The sequence below is a fragment of the Aplysia californica genome, unplaced genomic scaffold (genome assembly GCF_000002075.1).
Source record: "Aplysia californica isolate F4 #8 unplaced genomic scaffold, AplCal3.0 scaffold00429, whole genome shotgun sequence".
NCBI classification, from domain to species: Eukaryota; Metazoa; Mollusca; class Gastropoda; order Aplysiida; family Aplysiidae; genus Aplysia; species Aplysia californica.
Window position 1 is genome coordinate 119,478 of NW_004797699.1, and position 16,535 is coordinate 136,012.

Consider the following 16,535-nt stretch of genomic DNA (forward strand, 5'->3'; position numbering starts at 1 on the left):
CCATTACACTTGACAAATAGAATCTTTATCTCATAAATTGCTCTCAAGGGCTACTGACAAAATGATCTAAAGTTTTGGAGCAATCTTAACGGTAGTTGTACAGTGTAAAGGAGAAAATTTTCTCACCTTTGCTATTCTTTTCGACATCTGCTTCAGTTTATCATCCGTGTACAAGTTTCGCAAAAGCAACGGGTGATTGGCCGCTTTACGGAACTGCATGAAAATACCGACTCCACCTGTGGAGGGCTCTGCATTCTCATCTGACAACTCTTGTGAATAGCGGGCCACCAAACTGTCGTACAGCTCCTGCTGGATGGGGATCATAGAGCAGCGCTCAATGTTCTCTGTCTTCTTGGGCAGCTGGTTGAGAACCTGGGGATGGCACAGGTCACAGACTGAGAGAGAAAGAAAAAAAAAAGAGAGAGAGAGAGAGAGACAGAGAGAGAGGGAGAGACAGAGAGAGAGAAAGACAGAGAGACGGGGGGGGGAGAACAGAAGAGAGAGAGAGAGAGAGAAAGATAGAGAGAGAGAGAGAGGGGAGGGGGGAGGGAGACAGGAGGGAGAGAGAGACAGGAGAGAGTGATAGAGAGGGAGTGCGAGTGGGAAAGCACGAGAGACACACAACTTAGACCATTCAAGAAGGGTTGAATGCTTCAGTTGTGCCTGACAGGGCCAAACCAAGGTTGAGAGGGATACATCGTCCCAGTAGATAGATGTAGATAATAAAAATCTCGTAACACGGGTATCAAACTCAGGTTTTCGGGAAATGACAAAGCGCTCAACTGCTGCACCATAAACACTAGTATTCAATATAAATCAATGTGTCCTGACGCTGTGGAATCAGGCCCTCGTCAATTCTTGGGCATGAGGAATCATATGGTATCATCACATTCATTTGTCCTTCTTTTGAAAGAGGTGGCTTCAGAGGTAACATTAGTGAGAAAAATAGTCGTCACAGTTCGGAGACTGTCATAGCTTGACAGTCCTTGTAAAGTGAAAATGTACGTTTTTTGTGCCATTAATCAACAATTTTCTGTAAAATCTACACAGAAATGTGTTTTAAAATTCACATTTTAGTTGTTGAGCCCCCAAAAAAAATTCCATAAAAATTGACAAACCGGCAGAAAAATGCCTGTTTCTTCTGTTTCATTATTTTTTTGATAAGTCCTGATTTCACCCCGACGCCTCACATATGGTAATGCACAGCAACAACTATAAAGTAAAGAAAAGAAAAAAAGAACTCACATTTTGTTTAAGTCTTCGTAGAATGAAAGGCTTCATGATCCTTTTGGCTTGAGCGATTCTGTCCCTTTCAAAACGGCTTTTCTGTTTGTCCTCGGACCTCTGGACAAGACCAAAAAAGAAAAAGAAAACAAACATAGAAAATGTTCTTGTAATTTTGACAATAAAAAAAAGTGTGTCAGTTGAGGATGGCAACACCTACTTGGAGCAATCACAAATTAAAAACAGTTCACAAAAGTGGCTAAAGACATGTAGCCGAGTCTACTGGCAAAGTTTATTTTTAGGGGAGTTAAATCTGAATGACAGTATAGATGCAGCCCAGGACCTGGAACCCATCCAGCAAACTATATAAAATGCAAAATGGAAACAAAGTTAAAGGACTGAATCTATAGAAATACATAAAATAAATTAAAACCTTAAAGGAAGGCAAAGTCAAATGGAGTGAACTAAGAAAATGCACAAATTTACTTTTTTTAAATGAATCTGACGTCATGAACTACAAAAATACCAGGACAGAAATTTACACAAAGTAGAACAGTGTGAACCACAAAAATAGCACAGACGTACAGTAATCATAGCAAACACTTTCTTCAGGTGCTCCGTCTTTCCCTGGAAGATCTCTGGCATGACAAAACACAGCAGAGACATCAGCTCCAGAAGGTTGTTCTGTAGCGGAGTTCCAGTCAGTAGAAGTCGGCGGTCAGCCTGAGGAAGGAGAAGAGAAAAAATGTTCTCTTGTCTCAGTTTTCATTTTTAAGTTGTTTTTTGGGTTTTAGTAAAGGTTTTACGGCGCTTGCAACAGCATAAGGTCATAGGAGCGCCAGAAGATTAGAGGTGTTACAAGAGAGTAACAAACATGAAAAAGGAGGGGAGATAAGGACGATAGAAGTGAAAGGAAAGAAGAAGCAAACCACACCAGAGCACCCGCCAACCAACCACAAAATCATTTTAAGTTGGACACCATTCTCAGAATAGGAACACAAAAAGACTCTCTTTGCAACACGTGTACAGTATGTTTTTAAGATCCTGTGGAATACATACTCAGGCAGTGCCGCATCGACACTACAGCAGAAGTTGTGTGAGCTAACAGAAAAACTGAGCAAGATGGCTTGGAGTATGATAGATAATGGACTTCAAGCGTGGTGCAGGAATCAAGAAGAAGAACAATTTTTTGAATGATACCCTTCTCAAAGCCATGCCACTACCTAAGTTGGTATCAAGCTGGAGAGCAAGGAGAAACACTCTGGTTTGACCTGTCAACAAAACATTTTTGAACCAGGGTTGAACCAAATTTCAAACCCACTTAGCTTCATTTTATCAGAAGCTTTAGTTATATCGCAGGTCAAACTCGTTAATCACCCTGCAGAAATGAAAAGGATGACAGACCTTTACAACAGCAAACTTGACACTGAGACATTTTTACTTTTGAACAAATAGCCTTGCACTTAAGATCAAACTCTCGGAAATAAAATCATACGAGATCTTCTTCCACTGAACATTTTTTTTAAAAAAGAAACGAAAATAACCTGATGACTTTCGAAACATTCATTCAAATCACTCACAATAGTTGGAAGATAATTCAACAAGTACTTTTTTGTAAATAAGGCTGACCAAGGGCACATTTAACATACTGGAACAGTAAGCAGATCTTTATTTAGGTACACCATGGTCATAAAGTATAGAAACCATAGAAACGACGACTTAACACTCCCTAATGACAACGATATCAGTGGAATTCTTTTTTTTTTAATGGAACCAGTAATACGGGGGGGGGGGAATACGGGGGGGGGGGGGACAATGAGGGACAGGTACCACAAGCAGCTATAAAATCTTTTTAAATGCTGTCAGTACTCACTGCAATCTTCATAAGGTTCTGGAAACGTAGAGAAGACATGTTCTTCAACATGTGACCCTCGTCAAAAACTGCGTAGTGAAATTCAAATTTCTTGAAAAGCACCCTGTCCTCGACACCACCCGTGGCCATATTGTACCTGTGCAGATAAAAGAAGTTATCGACACAAATCACGGGAAGCACTAAACACAATTCAGTCTGGAAATAAAAACAACAAACACCCCCCCCCCCCCCCCTCCAAAAAAAAGAAAAGAGAAAAATATCACGTCTAGCCACCCGTAACATAAACACTACAAAATATACTTCATCACACCATTAGAGTTATTTGGGAAAAGATATGATGCTAATATGTCCAAAGGAAATCATTATATTTTTAGGAGGGATGAAATGGTGATGAACTATGTCCAGAACGGATGATGATTGTCTATGGGAGATGCAGATATTCCTCGAGAAATGATGCGTCTTATTTTCCATTATCACCATTTACTTGAAACACGAATGTGTCAAATACATTTGTCAACTTTGACATGTTCCAGATATCCCCACTTTCCATACACCCATTATATTCAGAAATGGCTGCCAGAAAGGCTAGAAAATTAAAATTGAAAGAGACATTCAATCAAGTAAAGATGAGAAAAAGATTCCATCGTGTCTCCATCCTCAAACGAGAGACATTCATGCTTGTGTGTCAAAAGAGAACTTACGTTGTCAGGAGGACATTGAACTCCTCTCCTTGGAAAAAAATGGAATGTCGGACAGCCCTGCGTTCCTCCTGAGAGCCATAGTACACTACAACTTTGAGAGAGGGACACCAGAGCTGTAGTTCTCGTAGCCAGTTTTCTGTAATTAAATCATGCAAAAAATATTGTTAAAAATGGCTTTTTCTTTAAACCTTTGAAATTGTTTAACATACAAAAAAAAAAAGCCAGAACACTTTGGGCCCATGAATTAGCATTTAAAAAACGACAAAAAATTTGGTTGACACTGAACCTTTGAAAAGCAGACTTATATCATAACTCCCATACATTAACCGTCATCACTTGAGTTAGTCAGTATTTCAAATTTCACACATCTATGCGCTGATCTGATCACAACTTTTTTGAATTTTCAGCAATTCTTTGAGTTTCTCCAAGTTTGGGACACCTGGTCTGAAAGAGCTAAAAAAGTTAACGTATAACAAGCCAAGTTTGAAACTAATTGTCAAGTAAGGGACAACAGAAATGAAGAAGAAACCTCACCTATCGTTGAAGAAGGCACAATAATGACATGCGGCCCTTCTTCTCCGTGTTCCTTTAGGTGGGCAATGAAGGCAATGGCTTGTATGGTCTTTCCAAGTCCCTGGATGGAAAAAACAATGATAATGACTATCTCAATGACAAAATAAACAATAAAATAGCTAAGGCAAATGTCAGCGTGGATGGAAAAATAAAGCATGATAGTCATATAGTAGAAAGATGACCAAATGTTTCAATGTCATATTATCACAGACTTTCACTCAAGAGGGTTACCATTTATTCTGAAAATTCCAGAATTCAGTCATCTTCTTAACACTTTGCTGCTCTTCCAACATTCTGGATGCTTTTCTTGTTTCCTATTTTTCAAAACTAACATTACTCCGCAATAACTCCTCACCTGGAAGGACAATTCATTTCAATTTATTTTATCATTTCTGTCTGTCTCCCAGGAGACCTACAGCAGCAGTTAATAATGCACTCAAATGCCCCCTCCCCCACAAGGTTGGAAGTATTTCACAACCGCACCAACATAATTTAGATAATTTAGGAGGACAGGCCCCTTCAACCCTACCTGTCAGCACCACCCATGGCTGAGTGGGATACAGTATCCTAGCACACAGAAGGGGATACTCAAGAAAATAACTTTGCATGTATGGTATACCAGGGCTGCCCATCTACCAGCACTTGTTTTAGTAATCGGCAGATAAAAAATTAGTAATGTGTCTTAAAAATTCCAAATATGACCATGGATTGTCTTCTTCCCTGGATTATCAAGGATAGGGCTAGAAGTCCAGCAAATACAAAAGTAATACAAACAAAGCCATGATGAAAAAAAGCTGATATGCCATCATGATAAAGGACGTGATCTGTGTCTTTATAACAAAACAAAAAAAAACCTCAATTAAATCAAAATTTAAAACAAATCTCACATTTCTCAATTGAGCTTCTAGCACCAACAACCAAGAGTTGGTTGGGGTTGGGTTTTTTTGCAAGAACACTCACCATTTCATCTGCTAAAATGCCATTCAGCTGCTGTTCATGCATGATACGAAGCCAACTCACTCCTATCAATTGATATGGCTGTAGCTCAAAACTGTGCAGATGCAAGGAAAGAACAAAAATAAAATAATTCAGACACACACACGTTTTGTTTTTTAAATTGTCACTTATAAACATGACAACGCATAAATTCACATGACAAAGAAAAGGTTTGCCATAACATTTGAACACTATAAAAAAAAACGCTTTCTTTCACTGAGATGTGAGTCACATTTGAGACCTTTCAGTCTATTTTAATAAAAGAATGGGTATAACAAAGAATAACCCTCATGTGATACTAAAACCTTTTTTAAACAGAAAATATGTGAAGCGTTCTCGGAGTCCCAACAGAATGTGCGGAAGGTTATTTTCAGATTATATAAAAAAAATACACCTTGAACTTTATTACAACTCTACATAAAGTTTTATGAAAAAGAGTGTCATCGCAGTGAAATCAGGGATTCATCAAAATAACGAAATGCAAGAAACCAACATTTTTCCACCAGTTGGAAAAGGAATAGGTAAAAATATTCTTCTGAACATTTATGCACAAATTGTTCTTATGACAAACAGAGGAAAAGTTTTGCTAAAATTTGGATAGATGGACACCAGTTTTCAAGACAATCACCTACCATAGCATACCATACATGAAAGAGAAATTGTTTAGTTTATTAGTTTTAATACGAGTTTTATGACAATTGCACACAATTAGGTCACATAGGTGCTGAAGATCAGAGGTGTCACTAGAGAGTAACATACAAAGAAAAGCAGTGAGAGATAAGGACAAACACATTCTACGTGGATATGTACAAGAAATTCTTACGGGACATATAACTTCAAAAAATTTTCAACCCCCCATGAACACAATTTAGATTGTATAAGATGCAAGGCTGCTTCAAGTCGACCTTTAAGAACCTGAGCACAGTAGAATATAGCAGGGGAATAACATACCTAAAGAACACACCCGCAACCAGCACACACACGCCACTCCTCCGACGGGAAATGAACTAATGTTTTTGCATGCAACTCTGAAAAGCGCAAGCATTGCACCAAAGACTCAAGTCAAAGACAGTAAAATTCATTTTAAAATAGCCAGATGTGTGAAAATTATACGGCAAACAAGTCAAAGACAGGCTCCAGACAATTTTCCAATACCAGCGAATAGTTGAAGCAAGATCACTTACTCTTTGTTAAGCAAATCTGGCTGCTTTGCTATTCTGTATTTATCACCGGCCCCTTTCGTGCTCTGGCCTTCCGTCAGTCTGGAGACAACTAGGCCCATTTGTTGGGATATACTTTCACAGCGTATCATGAGTCGTCGAATGGCATTGCGCACTTGCATGATTTCTTTACAACCAGAGATGAGAGATGTCGAGAGTTGCTTCTCAGAGCTGAATTTTTCATACTGCAAGAAAAGATCAAACTTGACTTGGGTGCATTCATGAGCTACACTAATTAAAATCCAAAGTGATAAACGGGGTCCTGCACTGTGAAAACAAACAGTTTAATGTTTACAATAATTTTTATTGTTCTGTTAATTCCTTTAAAAGGGTAGCATGATATAAATCATCTTTATTTGCATAGCTCTGCAATATCACAGCACCATCTAAAACATATCAACACCACCAAAAAAAACCCAAAACCGATCTCAATATGTCCATCACTCCCTGTATAGCACAACTACAAATACAGCCAAAGTGTTATATTATATGCATAAGATAATTTGTAGAAAAAAAAACCAAGCTAGATGTTTTTGTTCAATCTCTGATAATGCTAGTTTTTCTGTCAACCTCAACGATAAAGAACAAAAAATGATTCAGTCAAACACAAAAACAGAAATGGACGTCATTTCAATATACCATTAATTGCTAATACATCCAAACATCTTGAAATGAGCTGACCAAATATTTAAAATATTTTAGATATTGAAACACAAGATGAAAAAATCCACTTTTTTGTAAGGTCTAATAAAGCTCATAATATCTTTCGACTTACCAAGTTCTCCCATGAGGTGAATGGTCGTAGAGATATAATAACCTCTGACTTCTTTTTGGAACATCCTGGCATTGCAGTCAACTCTTCTTTAGTCGCCTCTTCAAAAAATTGTAAAAAGCTGTCTGTCTCTGTCTTGCTCCTGTTATCTAAATCCTGTAATGTAAACAATGGTAAAATGGCAGACAGAATGAGTACGCATACTTTAAGGTATCGAATAAGCGTACCCCCCCCCCCACCCCCACCCCCCTATTGATTTTCAGATTTTTTGCACACCCCTCCTCCTTATTCCAGACCGACCCCTTTTATTATTTTCCATCTTACCACGACCGACAATCAAGTGAAACATCTAGAATCTAGACATGTGAATAAAACTTTTTTTTTTTTTGTTAATGGCAAATTACCCTCAGTATTAGTACTGGTACCAGGTTGGCTCCCTCAATTTTCTGTGCATTTTAAAAACTTTTCTACATTGGTTTATATATCTTTATGAAACTGGTTCGTTACAAAAGGGGAAAAGTTGTTGCAGTAACTTAACAAAATCACCAAATAGACCTGCATGTGAGCCTCAACCAGATTGTCTGAAAATTTTGCGCACCCCCCCACACCGAAAGAGCTTTTTTAAGTGTCATAAAAGGAAGGACTTCCGAATAACGAGCAACCACCCCAACAAACACAATATTATAAAGAAGAGACCTAACTCTAACCCAAACCCTACCCTACCCCAAAAAAGAACCTGCAACGGCCCTTATGTAAAAGGCCAGCACAAGTCCAAAATTTAAAAAAAACAAAAAAACAAAAAAACAAAACAAAAACAACCCCCCAAAACAGAAGCATAACATGGCCTACTACTTTGCTATGATAGGGTTTGATACAACAACACAATAGAATTGGAATATATGAATCGTCCATTTAGATCTAGTAATCTAAATAAATCTAGAATCCAGACTCTAGATCTAGATCTAGAAGAACAAGTGAATAGGAATAGGAGGCCTTGAACGAGAAATCCGCATCCGATTCCGAACACTCGAACAGAGAGAGGGACTCAGCTGATGAGTCAAAGATCCTAAATAAATAGTTCACGCACCTGACGAAATGCGTTTTACCAACATTAATATTACAGCACAACCTATAATAGGGTTTGACACAATAGAATTGGAATATGAATCCTCCATTGAGGTCTATAATGATCTATAAATCTAGATCTATCCAGATCTAGAACAAGTAAGTCGGACTCAATCTAAGAATGAATCCACATGAACAGTCAACAAACGAAATTCAAAATGGCCGCTCTAGCACGAAACTGAAAGTAGATAATTTAGGTCGTCGTCCTTTTTCGTATTCGTATTTCTACTCAGGTTACGACAAACATCGGCGGTCGGCACGAAAACGAAAGTGCCGACAAAGCCGACAGGAGAAAAAGGGTGCGCTGGCAGTCGGCCAGGCCTCGCACTTCGCACATTGACTTATACAGTGTACAGGTACGCCTTGCGATAGCCGGATTTCAGACGATTGTCGGCAAACATGCAGGTCTAAGACTAAAGAATTTCATGATCTCGTTCTTTTATTCACCGAAGGAGAAATAAAACAGATTAGTTCCTACTAGTACAGGGGTATGAGGTTGAATACCCCCCCATTCCAACACCCCCCTATTGATTTTGAACCACTTGGGCCCCCCCCTTACAAAGCAATCTCACACATTTTTTTTTTACCAGCAATCATGTCACACTAATTTTGAAAGCAGTACACATAAACATAGGTTGCTAAAATACTGTTCGTTTGTTTGGTTTCGGTGAGTGTTTTTAAGGCGCTCGCAACTGCATAAGGTCATATGAGCGCGCGGGACACACCTAATATTTTCAGTTGGTAGGAAATTTTGAATTTTGCCCGGGTGGCGGCCGAAGCCTACTCTAATCAAGGGATCTTTAACGTGCGCAACTTGCACACCGGCCCTCCGAGATTTTTCGCCCTTGTCCGAGAAGGCTAGGTGTAGATCTTTCTTACCAGAAGATCAGGGGTGTGGCAGAAAGACAGCAATTAGGAGGAGCCAAGGAGTAGCAGTAGAAAGGCTGCAGAAAGAGTCAGGAGCCCAGAGAAGGGGGCAAAGGAGGTGAGGGGCTGGGGGCAAAAAGTGGAAACGAAAGCAGACAACAGAACATTGCAAAAGAGCAGGAAAGGAGGTGAAAGGAGACAATTTTAGAGAAGAACATTTTTCGGTCGCTACCCGGATTCGAACCCGGGACCTTTGAATGAGAGGCCAACACCTTAACCTCTAGGCCAAGAGAGCCCCCTAAAATACTGTACACAGGATATATGGAACAGGAAAATTCACAAGGACCTGCATAATTCTGTACTTTTTTTTTGGTCTCAGAAAAAGATTATTGCTCACCATACAACAGGTGAAAAAACCTTACTGTTATATTCTAAGCTATACAACTAAAACTTGAGTGTTCCAGGAAAATCTGTAAAAATCTCATTCCAAGATCAAATGACATCTGCATTTTCCCACAAGGACATTTTATGACGCTTAAACATAATTCCAGACCTGCCACTCTATGAAACCTAAAAATCAGGAGCTGGTGAAAAAAATCGAGATCAATGACAAATCACCAAGGTGACTGCCAAGCTGACTTAAAAATTTTCCAAATATGTTTGTGAGTGTGTTATTATTTTTTAAAACCCTGAAGTATAACGTCAAGCACTCCCAGTCAAAGCGTTCCCCTAATAAGTCCCGAAAGACATTTCAACCAGTGTGCATGAACTAAAGTTGACCCCATTTCAACGGACGGTCACCGACTCATGCGGAACTCACACACCGAAGTCATGTCACTTGACATGAACTCGTGATTGCAACAGTTTTTACTGATGGGTCTTGATGACAGGCCCAACTAACCAAAGCTCGGATGAAGCTGTTTTTGAAAGTTACACCAGAAGTACAAATAATATCAACCATTCTTATGTTGCAATTGTAACAGTTATCAGGCCATCATTGGGGAATTCTGAGTGGCAACAAAAGCTTAAGTAGATCTTGAGAATACCCCAAGTCGGAATGTCAAATCGATACTACTTCGATTATAGTTGAAATAACACAAGCGAGCAAAGATCCAACACAACTTGGGGGCAGGCTAAGTAAACTCCTAAATCCAGCATCGATAGTTCGGAAAAACAAGGCTCCAAGTTCCTGCTGACAAAAAGTTCAACAGGTGCTTCCCGCGACAGAGAAGAAGGCAAAGTAAGTTTTTACAAAAATCCAGCGCAACAGACAAAACAAAAAAAATCCGGATGTGTGCAATAGAAATTGGGGTGCCTGAGATTTGGGGCAAAATAATCGCGATATCCCAAATAAATCATGGTGATTGGCAGGTCTGCATAATTCACAGAATTCTCTTCTTTTAGAAGTATAAAATGCGATACGTCTAAAATATCACAAACATAAACCCATGTATAAAAATATCATTCATCAGAAGAGAGTAAACTTACTTCACTGTCATCACTGTCTCCACTGCCATCAAACTCATCCTCATAGTCATCTTCATCATCACTAAAATCAACGTCCCTTCTCTTTGCTGGAAATACAAAAGAATTTTAAAATACACATCGGTCAACATTACCAAACTAAACAAAACAGGTCCAAGCACAGCATAACATACTGCAGCTATTTAATTTGCAAAGACAAGCAGATGAACAGGAACTCTGATGCTATTCAACTGCAAAGCTACCAGCTTTTCTTTACCTATTGGTTGGCAGCTATGTAACTGTAATCATTTAATATTGGAATACGATAAACAATCACTCATTTCAACAGAGCTCCATACTCTCTTAAAACTAAAGACGAATATTTGAATATATTGATTTTATTGCTACATCCCCTCAGATGACACTTGACATTTTGTCATGTAAGGTTTATCATTACGGATATCCTTCCACAACTTTTATGAAAGAAAGGGAACTTATCTTCCAATTTTAGAGTTTCTCAAATGTGTGCTAACTTAGAAGAGGGCAGTTGTCCGAAGATACAAAGAGCATATACATTTTGACATATATATTTAGTAGAGCCCAACAAAAAAGTCCTGTAATACATATCAAAGGCTACTTTCAATGGCAAAAAGAAAGATGGGATGGCATTTTTCACCTTTCACTTTCACTGTGGTCTGAAGAGTCGAAGCGTGTTTCTGTGAAGTCATCTTTTCAGTAAGCATGGATAGAGACTTCTGAGGTTTCCCAGTTCCCGTGGTGCTTGGTCCTGCAACCCCAGGCTGACTCTCAGCCGACAATTTCTCAACAGCCAATTCTGTATCACCGTTGCTTGCTGCCAGGACACTTTGTAAATGCTGCAAAGAAACACGGAATGGTCGAGTTATTTTTCACGTGAGAAAGATCAGCAAACTCTGTAGAACTGGACCGTTAAATGCCATCAACAAAAACCGGGTTAAAGAAAACCAGCATACAAATCTACCATCACCATTTCAACTCATTTCAGGTAAGTTGATAGCCAATTAAAAATTCTATGAATTAACTGCTGCTGTTATTCAAGAAACCAAAACATAATTAACCTTTACAGTGGCAGTCATAGCAAATGTCATGCTACACAACTATTTCTGTTACATGAATGTTGTGATATGTCATTTCAAAGGTTCAAAATATTAATTCTCAAATTAATTTTCTTTTAAACAGAATTTTTTTTAATTCACAAAAGACCCAACAAAGTGAAAGGCCATGGAATGTGTTACCTTTTAACCATTCTAGCTTTCTTTTTTTTTGTTTTTTTTTGTTATTGACGTTTTGGTATTGCCAGAGCTTGGCGAAGTCCATTAAAAAAAAAGGTCTTCTTGTTAACAATTACAGATGGAAATGATCATTGCTTCTTGTTCACAGTTTAAAGGTGAATGTCATTGATACCGTTTGCATTTTTCATCAACTTCATCAAAAAGTAATGCATACTTTGTCCAGTTACCTCTCAGGCAAAATACATTTATTGGGCATTTGGGAGCCATTTGGTGGCTCAAATCTTGACTTTCACATCATATACTGATTTTCTCAAAAACACTGTGCATTCTGGCACGATGCACGAACGGAAATAGGGTAAAAAAAAACACAAAGCGAAAAACAGCTGAAATGTAAAAGCTAAATCACATCATAAAAATGTCCTCAGGGAACAAATACCTTGACACTCTTTGCTGGAAAACATCCCTGAAGAAACTCCACTGATTTCTGGTCTTGACTAGATTCTTTCAAGAAATCCACACTGACTACTTTGGGTGGAGATGGTGACTCAGACATAGGTTTGATGCGTTTGTAACTCTTTGTGATACCTGGGTCGTCTTCTCCGGCGTCTTCAGGGGCTGGTCTCTTCTCTGCACCATGGAGAGAGTGAAAAAGTTTAAGGAGAGAACAAGTAAGAGTACGAGTTTTACTGCACTTGCAACCAAACTAGGTAAAAAAAAGTGCACAGATTAGAGGTGTTACAAGAGAGTGACAAAACAAACAACAAATGTTGAGAGATAAAGGAAGATAGACATTTGATAGGAAAGAAGGACCAAACAACACCAGAGCAAAGGAGAGAGCAAAGAATTCAACGAAGACAAAGACAACCATATCAAAAAGAATTATTCAGTGAACATTTCCAATACATGAAATAACCAATTAACACAGTACAATCAAACATCATTATACTGCTCCTTGCTATACTGTACTGCCAGGTTTTTACCAATGCATATATAGGAATGCCTGCATAAACTTATCCTTGCCCATTGAAACCACCATCTGCCAACTTTTCTGGATTGTAGTCTTTACTTAGCAATGCCAATGAAAAATGTTTTATTTGGTACCCAAGAAAGGGTTTTCTATTCGAAGCATCTATGCTCTTTTAAACTAAAGAATCGGTTCATAAACAAACAAAAAAGTTATGAAGTTATAAAGTGCTGCAAAACATGGATGACTTACATATAGGAAAAAACTCATAAAAAATCGACAACGTAAGAACAGATTTTGTAAGAAAATCGATGATATGTAAGTAATTAATTGGAGTGTTTGAAAGAAACTTGGTTTCTCTGTGTATTTTGGGGTGGAGAAATCATTTCTGCAGTCAGATTTACTAACCATTTTGTAGTCATTTTGTTACGATTAAAATTTTCATGTACATATGATTTTGAGAAAGAGGGAAGTCGGGATGTAAATATTTTATTTATAGCTCATTGTATCACAACACGGGATCTTTAAGACAAGAATATGTTGGCAGCGAGACTAAATAATGGCAAAACTTTCTTTGATGACTATAGACCATGCCAACCATAAAATATCATTCAATTCAATCGAACTTGTTGTACAATTAAAAACCTTTCTTTTTTCCATGGAGACGTGAACACCCCCTCTACAATGTTAAACTAAGTTACAGGGGAACAGAAAGAAAAATAACCAGATGCGCGCGCCATTACTCTATTTCTAGTGACCAATGAACGGGCTCGGAATAATCATGCAGGGATTTGTAGGTTACATATATTTGCTGAGGGAGTGCAAGGAAAAAGGCCGTTTGGGACGCGCGCAGGGTGGGGGGTGGAGTGTACATTTATAAATTCTGGACAACTTCTTGATGTAGAACTTCAAATTTGAGGACACTATAGAGGAAAGATAGATGTCTTACCATCTCGATGTTGAAAATCAAGCTCTTTACAGTTTATGGGCTACCTAATATGAAAGTGTTTCCAACACCAAAAATATAGTTTATTTATGTTTACAAACTTTAACGTCCACATATCATTAGTTTGCCCTATTTTTTAATTGGTTGCCAAGTTTCATTCATATTGGTGCAAAAACAGAGCTGACCATGTTGGACAAAGTTAGTCACCTATATTTCGAATCTGTCTAAAAATACACCTGCAAACAAAATTTCGCAGCGTACGCGAGTCCGATCGGCATTTGCTGCTTTACTTATGCAAATTTGCCCAGCAACACTACCAGCAAATTGGCTACCAGAGGTACACACTACAAACAGCGCATGGCATCTCTCAGCAGCTGCGCAGTGATAATCCCCTTACTTCAACATACGACTCTGCAAGCTAGTGCCTGCCGCCAGTTTGTTCCCTCAAGCAGTTGAGAAGAAGCCAAGTGTTTAAAGAAAATATAAGTATGACGCACTTCAAAATCAAATCACTGAACTATCCAAATGCTAATAAACAAACATTAAGTGTGAGCTCACTTGTACTTTCAGAGGTCATAAATTCCACTGCCTTGTCAAAGTTCTTTGGATAGACAATGAGTGCTGCTCGCATCCTGTTTTCACTTCCTAGAGGAAACATTATCCTCAGTTTTTTAAGCCACTTTTCATTGATCTTGAGAGGCTCTGGCTTCCCACCTGGAGACTCATCACTGTCATCACTGTCGGGTTCAGGACGCTTCACTCGCTTGAACCTGGTAAACAACAATTCAACATTATCACACATTCTTATTGCCACTTAGACATTCAGCATTTTGTGTCCAACCTGAGAGTGGTGCCAGTTCAAAGTCAGTGTTAAGAGATCTGTGTGCGTGCTTGTTGGTTGGCCGGGAGACCGAGGGTGTCAGAAGTTAGGGTACTCGGGTGGTGGAGCACCCTAAAGCTGTTCCCTCTTCTCGAGGTTACCCTGTTAAGCCTAGGCATCGCGGTCCAGGAACAGAATGTGAATGATCTAAAGGAGAAAACCTTGATAAAAAATCCCGAAGCCTAAGGAGGTCCAGGGTGGAATCCAGGAGCACGACCTGTCGACAGCACCCCCAAGTATCCGTGGAGGACATGGACCCAAGCTTACGGTGTCATCTTCGTGCCTAGAAGCTGCATGGCTGTGGGGAGTACAGTCACGAACGAGGATCGTCTGGCATGCGAGCGGGGCGGCACCAGGCGGACGGACCTTCTGGTTCCCAGCCCCTTGTCTAGTATGAGGCTCTGCTAGATGGACAGGATACTTCCTCAGTATTTTGCAAACCCACAATGAAAGATCTAATTAATATTAATAAAAAGGGTTCTCGCAGGAGCTACGGTGTTCGTGCTCCTTGCTCGAGCTCTTCTTCAGGAATAAAACCAAAAAGGAAACGCGGAAAAAGGGGTGGGAGGTGGAGAAAGAGAAGCGCGAGAGCTAGAAAGACACAGTTAAAGAGTCAGCAGTTGGGAAAGAGTAATCTTCGGATTCTCTACTGGAATTGTCGTAGTCTGCAGCAGAGAGGGCTCGTGGCTGAAACCCTACTTTACGGAGCAGACATCATATGCCTCCAAGAAACCAGACTAGGGGACAGGAACTTCAATGTTGCCGACTTTGCAACGACTCTTTACAACAGGGAAGGGCATGGACAGGTCACCCTGATATGATCAGCAATCAAACATCAGGAATTGGATATGAGCCGATGGGCGTCAGAAAACCTACACCTGCTTGCAGTAGAGCTCACTGATCAGCCTGTAAGAAATGTTGTCAACGTCTACGCCTGCAACGGGATAGTCACTGAGGAAGAGTGGGCCAAACTTGGCGAGATGGAGGAAACACTACCTGGAAAAACAATCTTTTGTGGCGATTTCAACGCGCGAGGGAGTGATTGGGGAAACACAGTGATAAACCCCCCAAGGGACGAGACTGGAAAATGCCCTGGACAGATGTGACCTCACCTGCATCAACAATGGAAGCATGACCAGACTAGCCACAAGAGATGGGGACTCCGACAGTGCTATAGACCTTGCACTCGTCTCGGTAGACCTAACAACAGACTGTACATGGAGAGTATTACACAACTATAGCAGCGATCATATCCCATGCACAGTGTTTGTAAAGCGAGGAAGAAACAGCAATCATCAAAGACAGAAACGAGTCTTCTTCTACCCCTCGGAAGGCAACGACCCCATCAGTGTACTGCGAAAGAGCTCCAGGCCACCCAAAATACAGCATAGAGTAGTGGCACAGCAGCCACCCTGGTGGAATGAAGAGACTGAGGCATTGTGGAAGATCGAACGCCTGGTGCTGAGAAGACACGAGAGGGACAGATCAAACGTACAGTTGAAAGCTGAGAAAAAGCTAGCAGATCTCAGATTCCATGAGGCAGCAAAAGAAGCCAAGGACCTAGCATATGACAACTTCTGCCGGGGCGTGAACAGTGACAGGGCCCTGTATCAGTTCTGGAACTTCTACAGGTGCATGACTAATAGGAAGAGCAAACAA

The 16,535-nt window shown here is 39.8% G+C and overlaps 1 protein-coding gene across 4 annotated transcripts in view; it reads right to left on the bottom strand.

The window, feature by feature from the left end:
• Positions 1-16,535, bottom strand: part of LOC101849948 (SWI/SNF-related matrix-associated actin-dependent regulator of chromatin subfamily A containing DEAD/H box 1A) — a 42,183-nt gene that overhangs the window by 12,934 nt on the left and 12,714 nt on the right. For 3 of the 4 annotated variants that reach the window (XM_005104635.3, XM_005104636.3, XM_005104634.3), the window contains exons 4-16: positions 14,555-14,766; positions 12,523-12,713; positions 11,492-11,690; positions 10,840-10,925; positions 7,363-7,515; positions 6,552-6,772; positions 5,332-5,422; positions 4,333-4,432; positions 3,799-3,934; positions 3,098-3,233; positions 1,810-1,947; positions 1,246-1,344; positions 127-372 (exon numbers count right to left, since the gene is read on the bottom strand). In XM_005104635.3, the coding sequence (XP_005104692.1) occupies positions 127-372; positions 1,246-1,344; positions 1,810-1,947; positions 3,098-3,233; positions 3,799-3,934; positions 4,333-4,432; positions 5,332-5,422; positions 6,552-6,772; positions 7,363-7,515; positions 10,840-10,925; positions 11,492-11,690; positions 12,523-12,713; positions 14,555-14,766 (2,008 nt within the window). The remainder of the gene's footprint in view (positions 1-126; positions 373-1,245; positions 1,345-1,809; positions 1,948-3,097; positions 3,234-3,798; positions 3,935-4,332; positions 4,433-5,331; positions 5,423-6,551; positions 6,773-7,362; positions 7,516-10,839; positions 10,926-11,491; positions 11,691-12,522; positions 12,714-14,554; positions 14,767-16,535) is intronic. The other variant, XM_035971402.1, reaches the window with a different exon arrangement.